We start from the raw sequence: 11,417 nt of genomic DNA on the forward strand, positions 1-11,417 counted from the left end.
TAATGTGTGAAATAGGGGCTCTATATTTGTTTTATTTCAAGTAATAGTGGTCCATGCACCTTATCTGTTGAATAAGCCTTATTTTACCCATAGATTTGAAATATCCACTTAATCATATATTGTTAGACAGATATATACATTTTGTCTCTAGAATGTTCATTATATTTCATTGATCTAGTTGATTATTTCTGTGCTGGTTTCATGTTGGTGTAATTGCTGAGACTTTATAAGGGTTTTAAGTTTTTTTAATATAATTAACTTTGACATTTAGAAAAAATAAAATCAATCTGTATTTAAGAACGAAAGAGAGAGAGAGAGATGGAACTGCTACCTTTTGTGACAACATGGATGAACTGGAGAATATTAAGCTAAGTGAAATAAGCCAGTTGATGAAAGACAAATACCATATGATCTCACCTATAAGTGTACTTTATTCAACAAAATAAACTAATGAACAAAATAAATCACAGGCATGGAAACATGGAGCAGACTGAAAGTAACCAGAGGGGAGGGGAAAGAGGACAATGGTGGAAAGAAGGGAGATGGACTAGACAAGGAACATGTATGAATGACCCATGTACATGGACAACAAAATGGGAATTGACTGTGGGAGTGGGGGGTGGGAGCAATAGGAGGAGGGGGTAAAGTGGGAAAAATTGAGACAACTGTAATAGAATAAACATGATTTATAAATTAAAAAAATAAAATATAAAAAAAATCTATCATTGGTGAAATAGGTTATCCTTTTCACCTACTAGGCTCTTAAAACTGAAAGCTAGTTGAGATTGGTCATGGGAGCAAAGGAAGCCTCCTTCACAGCTGGTGGGGATGAGAAGTGGTGCCTCCATTCTGGAAGGCAAATTGAAGGCTTGCACACCCTGAGACACAGCAAGCCCATTCTTGAATAACAGTTGAAACAATTTCTTAGGATGTACAAAAGGGATCTAAATGTACAAGTTCATTGCAGTGAATTTGGCAGCAAGGAGTAAAAAGGAATTTAGGGATGAAAGAAAGTGGTAGGTAAAATGGTTGGACATTCCTCCATAAGTACTGCACAGGAGTTAGAAGCTAGAGTAGAAATAAGAATAGAATAAGAATAGAAATAAGAACAGAGAAATAAGAATAGATCTTTCAAAAGACAATGTTAACTGGAAAAATAAATTCAAGGTGTATAATTACACAATTACATAAATATTGTGAACATAAAACAATACTAAGGATTCTTCAGGAACACTAGCATAAATATACACATAAAAGGTATAAGAATGGGTGCCTAAGAAGAAAAGGAGCAGGTAACACTGGAGTAGGTGTGAAAAGAAAAGAAAATTAATAAATATATGTATGAATGGGAAGAAGACAAAGAAGAGAGGATCAGGGTCCCTGGGTATGGCAAGGGGAAAGGTCTGGGAGTGGAAAAATACTGAGAACTGAGTCAGGTGGATAAAAGTCTCTTTGAGTGCCTCTCCTCCTTAAGAGGTCCCCCCTAAGTAGTGTTTCTTTTTTTTTTTTTTTTAAGGTACCCATCCACTCTTTATTCAAGTGAAAAGTATTTTTTTTAATTTTATTTTAATTTATTTTTTCAAATACATTTGTCTCTGCCTCCCCCTCACCACTTTCCCTTGCCCCCTCCCTCCTTCCCTCCCTCAGCTGTTGAGTATTTCCTTCATGGGTGGAGAGAGCTGTGAGTCCTTGCTGCACTGTCTGATATGTCGGACCTGAAAAGTTACACATAAGATTTTGGCCTGAGCCAGACTCCGCCAAAAGGAACCCCCAAAATGTTCTCCCCCTTAGCAGCACACCCTTCAACCCCATCCTTTTCAATCTTTTGCAAGGAGAGAGCCAATTTAGGAGATAAGAAGGGTTTACAGAAAGGAAGAGGCTTCTTCTGAGCTTGAGGAGTCTCTTAAATAGTGTTGGCTTATTGATTTCTACCTTAATTTCACTGTGGTAATGGTACAGTCTGCATGGTATCCGATCTGTGAATTTTGTTGGGAATTACTTTGTGTCATACAATTAATCAATTCTGGAAATTTTTTGTGCACTTGAAAAGACCATGTATTCATATTCAGTGTTTCAGTGATTCAAGACGATTTGATATTATGTTATTCAGAACTTCTGTGTCAGAGTTTAAAACTTTGTCTGATATATTCTGTCAGGTTGGATTTACCAGTTTCTGAAAAGTATGTTTTATACTTTCACTGTGATTGTCAATTTGATTTTTTAATTTCTGTTTTTGCTTTAACTATTTTGAGACAGGTGAATATTTTCATTAGTAAAATAGCTCCCTGAATTTCAAACAATGCTTCTTGTCTTAGAGTAAATTTTATGAGATATTAGTACTGTTATACTGACATTTCTTGGTTAGTGTTGGCATAGTGTACTTTAGTTCATCTTTATTTTTCCAAAATCTGTCTTCCTCTATTTAAGATGATTTTTATTTTTATTCTTTAGATTTTATTTATTTATTTTTAGAGGGGAAGGGAGGGAGAAACAGATGGAGAGCAACATCAATGTGTGGTTGCTTCTCACGCCCGCTACTGGGGACATGGCCCACAACCCAGCCATGTGCCCTGACCAGGAATCAAACCAATGACCCCTTGCTTTGCTGGCTGGCACTCAGTCCAGTGAATCACACCAGCAAGGGCTAGGATGTGTGTTCTTTTTGTTTTGTTTTCTTATGTTTTTCAAAAAGTAAACTAAATATGCCTTGTTTGTTTTTTGTAAATTCCTATAGATATGCCTTTTAATTAGAGCATTCAGTTCATTTACATCATTCTAGCTACATTTACTCTTCTCCAAGTTTTCTCTTATGATGTTCATGTTTACTAATTCTATATGTATTTTACAGTCTTCAATAAGATATCATTTTTTACAGTCCATATATCATCTGTATTTATCCAAATATTTATTCTTTGAAGTGTTCTTCTTTTCTTCCTACCATACAATTTTTCCATCTAGGATTCTTTTCCTTCTTCCCCAAAAATTTATTTTAGTATTTATTTTAGAACAATTCTACTGGTAACAACTATACTCCATTTTGTTTGTTTAAAATTACTCTGCTTTATATGCATTTCTGAGATATATTTACTGGTTAAAGAATTACTTAGAAGATGCATGACAATGCATTTTGATTGTTATTTTTTCCTATCTGAGGGTGGCTGAAAGCTTGATATTTGCTTATTTTAAGATAAAACATCTTTTTTTACCTCTGACTGATTTTAAGACTTTTCTCCTTAATTTTTATTTTTAGCTCATGCTCAGTTGTGGGTTTGTTTTTTTTATCTTGCTTGAGGTTTGTAGTACTGCTGAAAACAATGTTTTGATGTATTTGGTCGGTTCTAGATAACTCAGGTTTTCAATTTTCAAATATTACTATGGGGCAGATCTCACATTGATCTTCTCATGCTTTTCATCTTGCACCATCTTCTCTGTCCTGCATCCTGTTGTCTAATTCTCCCTTCAGCTGACCTTTCAATCTCATTATGCATTTCAGTTATTGTATTTTTCAGCCCTAGGACTTTCCTTTTATTTTTTATGATAGTTTCAACTTCTTTCCAAGTATTATTCATCTTTGAATTGAACCAACTCATCTTGAATATGTTAAAGTCCATATCTGATAACCACACTGTCTAGAGAGCTCTCAGGTTTGTTTCTATTAGTTATCTTTTTTCTGCCCTACCATGTCTTGTCTTTTTTTTTTCTGTTTTTGACTGTGTGATGGAAATGCTATGTTTTAAAAATATAGAACTGATTTGAAGCTTTGTATGATTTGAATAATATTTTATATTTATTTAAAAACTAGGCACAGAATGTAAACCATAGAACAAGTCTATGAAAAATATAAGCAATTTCAGGTATAATAGGTGTCATCATTTAATGAGTAGCAAAGTCTGAAAATGGGGTACAGTAAGAAAACTAGAAGAGGAGATGGTACATGGTTCATGGAGTTCTGGGAATACATTGGGGCAGATGCTGAGAGGTGGCACCTGAGTGTGGGGCAGTTGGAGAGAGGGATGAGAGGCTCATCCTAACAAATGCCATAGTTTGAGACATTGATTTGCTGGTTGATCAACTGATGGTATAATTTTGTTCTGAAAATAATATTTGGAAAGCATTATAAAAAGAAAATAACAAGTGGTTAATTGTAAGTGTTTCTAAGCCTTTATTTCTTTGATAATAACAAAGAATCTTTATGCTTAGAAACCACAGAGTTAAAAGGGAAACTGGTGATAAGGGTGCTGAACTTAGTTGGTGCTGAACTCAGTTGACCCTGAGCTCAATTTCAGAAAACCACAGCAAGGAACCATGAGACTAGTTGCTGGTGTCCTGATATAGAAATGTAAAAGGGCTGGTGGTAAGGATTCATGGAGATAAATTCATCACTCAAAATTCACTAGACCCAACTTGTGGGGAGCATCGTTCTCCTATTTCTCCTCCAAATCCTACCCTCTGCCTATACATCTTCCTTCAAAGACTCCACTACTAATACTTTGGTTAAGCCCCAATTTCAGCAAATGTATTCCAATATATCAAGCCAGATAATTCCAAAAAAGTCTGGGTTTTATGGAAATCAAGAATTTCTAAAATAAGTGACAATTTTCATATTATGTGCTTATATGATAATTTTCAAGTATACTTTTACTCCCTTTTGATTTGGGACAACTAGTGACTGGACTGACTCTGGAGAATCTCTCCAGGATGCAGTGACACAAGATAGGTTGCTCCTGTTTCTGATAGAGATTAGTGAGTGATGCATCATTAAAAAAACTACTAATGTGGGTTCAATGACAGTGGTGTCAGGCATAAAATGTGCCAACATTACCAAAGACCTGTGGGCATTAACTCAGTGAATGGGGATGTTTTTAATCTCATTCTGTGAGAGCAGGAATCAGAGAAAAGACATAGGTCACAAAAAAAATACACTAACTGCAACCTACAAAATTTCTAAATATTGGAGTTATTTAGAAAACCATTTTATAAACTTTGCCACAAGTGTCAATTTCCTGGGGACTTTACATATTTCTGAGGTCAGGTCACAAAAATTCTTCTATAGGAGAAATAGACAGTTATGGCCTAGTCTCTAGGAAATTTGTAAAACAAAACCAGTGGTGTTTTCATACAAATTCAGATAGGAAACAACTGAAATATTGTGAAAAAGAGCAGGACACCAGGTCTTTATGATGTAAATGGGGAGTCAGAGGTGAAGGTAATTCCAACCTGAGTGAGGAACGTCAACTGGCACTCAAGAAGGGTCTAGCTGTCCTTGACCCATGAACAATGGCTCAGCTGCTAGAAACCTTGCCATCATATGCAAGTGTGGGCAATATGCTAGCTTTGCTGATTAAGCACCTGCCTTGTAAGTTTATATATACCCCTATTGAAGTGTGGGCAGATGTAATAACTCTACACACAGATTGGTCAAAAGCCAAAGCTTACCCAGGTCACTGTTTTTGACTGCACTGGAGCTATCCCCAAATATCTGTGGAAATCTGGTGCCATCAGCCTTTATAACCACTTCATGGGAGTGGGATGGCCAGGAAATAGCCAGCTTTTTGACTAGGGGCCAATTAAACCAGAGTTCCCAGAAACCCAGGAGGGATGAGGGAAGTCCCATCAGCACTTCCATTGTGAAGTAATCCTCCAGATGAAATTGCCACTGTGTCTCTGTCCCACACATGCCCCACCTCCTCCCATGTCCTCCATATATCTGTTTCTACAGGGCTGCTCCCCACCAGGAATTACCAAGAGAGGGTTGTTCATCAAGGTGGGTGTCAGTGGCTGCAGCACATGCCCCAGAGAAAGTGATTAGTGTTAATAGCCCTGAAGGTCACAGTAGGCCCAAATGGAGAAATACAGGCATCAGGGAGCAAGTGGAGATGTAGTGGCTGGACCTGCCATACATAGACCTCTTCAGAGAACATGAAAAGATGTTCTTGTTAATTACGCATCTCCTTGTGTAAATGCCCCAATCAGTATACATGGAAGACAGGGCTTTCAGTCAACTTCAGTCATCTACCTCCCATCCCTATGATTAGGCATGACCCACAACCAAAAGAATAACACCCATTGACTTGAGCAGGGATGAAAAAATTGTCTGCATTCCTATGAATGAAATGGAAGAGGGGCATTAATCAATTGGAGAATAAATAAATAAACAGATGGATGGATGGATGGATGGATGGATGGACAAATAAGAACACAAACAAACCAGTGAGACTCTACAAGGACCAATGGGGGCAGCCTCACATGAACTGGGGAGTTTGATTCACTCAGCACTGTGCACCTGCAGCCAAGGTAAGAACAATTATAATGATAAATTCTCTACTACATGTCACTGGCAGAGACTTCCGTGGAAAATAATCAATCCAGGAGAATGCAAGACTGACAGGGGTCCAGAAAGTGCTCTGAGATATCTTTAATTCCCCTGGTGCTTCACAGACCTAACTACAGACAAACTGTCGCTCTCTAGAGGAAAAGAATCTTCTCCTGTGAGAAGCCAGGAGCTCCTTCCCCACCTATTTCTGCACACAGGTGCTGTTCAGAAGGGTGAACTGGGAAATCCATGGTCGGGCATCCACCACAAAAGTGCAGTCCACCTGAAAAATGTAATTGCAAGACATAAATTCAGAACAAGGTAACACATGAGAGCACTTAGCATGAAGAAATTAATAGAAGCTCAAGATTCATTTAAAACTACGAAAGAAAAGAAACACACAAACAGTGGCCTGGTTAGGACTTAGAAAGCTCAAGGCTCCACCACGATGATAGGCAGAGGTTACCTGAGTCTGCTCTCTTGAGCTCAGGGGCTCCTGAGAGGATGGCTGATGGGGCCAGCACCCGACTCTGAGGGGTCTCCCAGTGCACCTGATGATGCATGAATAGCCTCTGCCCTGTCAATTCTAGGAAGCCAGCACACTGCTCAGGAGATGAGCCATGTGGACATCCACCCACTCAGCAGAAATCACAAACCACCCCCCCAAGTGGATGCTGGCCCCCTGCCAAGACTGGGGTAGTAGGGGGAGACCAGCCCCACTGATGGTGTAACACTAACTGAAGCCCATCCCCAAGGTCTGAGTCCCATGGAACAGATGTCGTCTCATAGGAAAGTGAACAAGAGCTTGGACTGATGGAGCATGTCCTTGCCACCCAGGAGACCAGAGGGAGAGGTGGGATGACCAGAGTGAATAAACAGTCTAGGATCTGGAAGAATATGAGCAAAGAAAGAGTGAGGACCGCAGGGAAAAGAGCACCTGCCTGAACCCCGAGGTTCAGGAAACTTTGAGGCTGAGACCCAAGGGTAGGACTCCATTTAGGGAGGAAAGGCAGCTGAGTATGGTCAGGGTGTGTCTGGTCAGCCAGGCTGGGAGCACAGGGCTCGGCTCACTGCTCTGTTGGGAGCAGCTCTACTTAGAATGACCACCTTCCCCCTTCAGGTGGGAGCCCTGGGACCTGGTGGGAGAGGGTCATTCTTCCCCAAGAGTGTCCCTGAGGCCTAGGGGGAGAGGGTCCAGGACTCTCAGTCTGCCCAACGAGTGTTCCTGAAGACTTTCCTAAGCCTCCTCTCATAGGCTTTCCTTAATACTGTTTTTCATTCCCAGAAGGTTCTTGATGCTTTGGGTTGCTTTTATTCTCAAACCTTTTTCTTGCGTGGGCCTTCTTGCAAAGGGCAGTTGTCAATGTCTTCATCATGTTTTTTACAAATTGTGCGGCCCATCTCCAAGTCCATTAAATAAATCCAAGTAAACTGCTGTCAAGAAGAAATTGTAGAAACCGCTGTGAAATACTTACTTTGAACTGAGTAATATACAGGTAATCAAGTAGAAAAGTGGGCAAAAGATGTGAATGTGCAGGTGCATGCATATAAATGACAATACACAGAGGTGCACTTTTTCTTACTTTTGTCATTTTTTCATTTATTTATTATCTCACTCATTCCTTAATATTCTCTATTTCTCTTACAAAAAGATGTCCATATGTGTACCCAAAATTAGAATCTCCCCTGCCACACTTCTCCTGATGTCTGATTCTGGGTCATCACATCAAGAGTGCCATGAACATGGAGTGGGGGACACATTCACAGGATTGAAAGCTCCACAACAATGAGCCTGCATATGCTGCAGCCACATCTGACACATGACCCATCTACCAGTCCTATGCGTGAGCACAGCCAGACACCAGGAGAACACACTGAATTATTACTTCCATAGAGATTAGAAGAGCAAGCACGTTTCTCTTCTAACTAGACATCAGAGCTGCAATATTCCTTTGGGGGGCTCAGGGAGCTGGAAGCACTGTCTCTTTCGGTGGGAGCTGGCTGCACAAAAGGGTCATTTTGCATTCATTGAGGTGATATTTATGAATCAGGAGATGTTTGTTTGTTTATTAGGCTTCTATTAGAAGATTTCAAAGTTATGATTTCATTTTCTTAAGTAGAGGTCCATGAGAACTAGGGAAGAACTCAAACACAGAGAGAAATCTAGCCAAAAATCAGTGCAAGCAGGAACATACCTCTCTCACTGGACTGACCTGGAATTGTTTAGAAAGTTAATTTGTTTGGGGCTCAGGAATTCCTGCAGCTGACATGATACCCACTTGTGCCTGGCCACACACCAACGACACACAGACACACAGACACTCGTGTACATCCATGCCCCCTGAACAGTCAGCAGACCCTGAGCTAGGATCGGTTCAGCGTCTGGGGCAGGGGCAACAGTGTTGGTGTCCAAGGGGTCTGTGTGGCCTCCCCAGGTACAAGGCTGAGATGCAACATGAGAAAAGAGGCTGATGCCAGGAAATGGGAAAGACTGAGGGAAGCTGGTGCCCCTGTGCAGGTGAGGCCCACCCTCTTGTCCGTCTCTTCCAGAGTGCAGTCAGAGGTGGGACCCTGCACATCAAATCCCCGCCAACATGGCACCTGGCTCTGGGCTGTTCATGGGAGATCAGATTCTGGGCATGGACAGAATGACTTGAGGACAGCACCATTCAATTCAAAGGAAGCGGGAATTGGTAAGAATAAGTATCAGTGGGAAGGTTTGCATAAACCAGATACTAATGACATCTACATTTAGTTAAGGCCCAACTACTTCCTACCCTTAAAACCCTGTAATTCATTGCCTCCTTGACCTTCCATAGCTGGTCAGGAATACTGAATATCATATGTTCTGCCTAGATTGTTTCATGTCTCCTCACAACCTTACCACATTGTCTTTTCAGTGATAGAATCACTGTCCACCTATGTGCTCAAAGGCTAACACCTTGGGTCTGCCACTGACCTCACCATTTCTCCCATACCTCACATCAGTGCACCCCACATCCACCTTTAAGCATACCCAGAAGCCAGCACTGCTTCTACCTCCTGGTGACCAGGAGACCATCTCTACCTCATGGTCTCAGCTTGCCCCCAGGCTGTGGAACCCACTATGCCCACAACCTTCAGAGAGATATTGCTAAAGGATCTGAATGACTTCCTTCCATGGGTCCCCATTACTCTGAAAATAATGTCCTAACTCCTTACCTGTGGCTCTGAAGATGCCCCAGACCCACCTCCCTCTGCACATTTTTCCTCTGTGACACAGGTCCAGAAACTTTTAGGCAATTCCCCAGGACACCTGTGGCTTGTCCTGATCCATGGACCTCTTTTTGGCTGCCTCCCCTTCTTGTCCCTAAACCTCCACCATGTGACCAGGTCCTTCGAGGAGTGCGCATCAGAGAGAGTCCCTCTCTGACCCACCTCCCCCCTGCACATACCTTGCCTCCCTATAGCCCTGGGTCCCTGCACGAACAACTCTTATCCTATCCTTCCACTATTTCACCAGCATCAGTCTCATGAGAACACGTCTGTCTATCTTCTCTGCTGCCTTCCACCCAGGCCTGGACCCACAGTGTCTGCAAGCTCAAGGCCTGCGGACTTCAAGCAGGAAACATCTCAGCATTCTGCCCACTGATCAGTACAGGGAGTCTCCCAGAAGCCTGGCCATAGCCTGAAGTTAGGCCTTCCAGCTACCACTTCTCTTTGCCTTTCTCATTATCTGTCAGTCTCTGCAGTCCTTGCTTCTCTCAGCTACTTCACTTGAGAGGTGGGTTTTCTCTCTTTCACACTGCAGCTAAATCTCTGACACTGGTGCTTTCCTTTCTACTGTTTTTCCTTCTCTGTTTTTCAGGGGTTTCACTCATTAAGGAAACAAAATAGAAACTTGAAGCACTTCTAATTGATACTTTATATTTTAAAAAATATTTACTGAAAACAACAAAAAAGTCCTTTCTTTTCTGAAGACCAAGGATTCACCCCTTATGCCCACCCCACCCAGGCCTGGTTTCAGGACCAACCTAAAGCCTCAGGGAGGGGGAGGCACTATTTACCTTTTGCTGGCTTCTTCCCACCCACAGCAGCTTGTAAGCATAATCATCCACGTGAGCTTGGTTGAACTGAAACATCGCAAACTCCACACACATGGCAAAGAAACGTGTGCTCTTACTAATGTCCACAAAGCTGGAATTGCAGACAGGAGACCCAAGTACAATGAGCCCCAGAAGCAGACGCACCTTCAGGAACATGCTATATGGTGTCAGCCCTGGAGACCAGCAGCACACAAGTGTTGTGTAGCAGCTGCTGTGGGACTGCTTCTATAACTGTAATCCCACGCAGCCCTGCCCTCCAGAATTCCTGAGCTGCTGATTGGCACCTTGTCCAGCTCCTCCTCCTCACTTCCTGCCTTGTCATCACCAAACAGAGGCAGAACATTTTTCAACCCCTTGTCACATAATCCTTGAACCCAGAGATATTTATGCCACATGATCTGTTCCCTACATGTTTCCAGGGCTACCTTTTCCTGCCCTAGCCCAGGTCCACCTTGCTTGCCCTCACAGCAGTATACCATGGGCATAACAAAGTCACAGGAGCTCTTAGAAATATGGCTTAGCCCTGGGTCCTGAGGATTTCATCTAAAAACCAGGTCAACTCCTGACGTTGACTGCAGCCCACAACCACAGGAAACTCCTGACATTGACTGCAGCCCACAACCAAAGGAAGCATCAGAAGGGTCAGTATCTGGGTGGGGACACAATCTTCTATACTACTTCTAGCACCTGAGGACCGAAGTGCCCATGAGGCCTTCCCATGCTTGGCAGTACAGAGAGGTATTTTTATTATCCCGGGGTGGGCTTATACCTCCAGAAGGGCAACCCCACAGTGAGCATGGTCATAGATAAGTAAGCAGAGGAGACACAGGAGGCTTTTCGCTGGGAAAATTGTCTGCATTCCTATGAATGAAATGGAAGAGGGGCATTAATCAATTGGAGAATAAATAAATAAACAGATGGATGGATGGATGGATGGATGGATGGATGGATGGATGGACAAATAAGAACACAAACAAACCAGTGAGACTCTACAAGGACCAATGGGGGCAGCCTCACAT

The 11,417-nt window shown here is 42.0% G+C and overlaps 1 protein-coding gene across 1 annotated transcript; it reads right to left on the reverse strand.

Annotated features, from left to right (window-relative positions):
* Positions 1-6,515: 6,515 nt before the first annotated feature.
* LOC129070085 (probable cystatin-15) lies at positions 6,516-10,584 on the reverse strand. Its single transcript, XM_054572887.1, has 3 exons — positions 10,360-10,584; positions 7,637-7,747; positions 6,516-6,596 (listed from the first exon to the last, which is right to left on the reverse strand). Exons 1-3 carry the CDS (start codon positions 10,552-10,554, stop codon positions 6,516-6,518), a joined length of 387 nt encoding a protein of 128 aa, XP_054428862.1. The 5' UTR covers positions 10,555-10,584.
* Positions 10,585-11,417: the final 833 nt, after the last annotated feature.

The sequence above is a fragment of the Pteronotus mesoamericanus genome, unplaced genomic scaffold, assembly GCF_021234165.1.
Source record: "Pteronotus mesoamericanus isolate MK-2021 breed Mesoamerican mustached bat unplaced genomic scaffold, CSHL_Meso_final contig_245, whole genome shotgun sequence".
Taxonomy (NCBI): domain Eukaryota; kingdom Metazoa; phylum Chordata; class Mammalia; order Chiroptera; family Mormoopidae; genus Pteronotus; species Pteronotus mesoamericanus.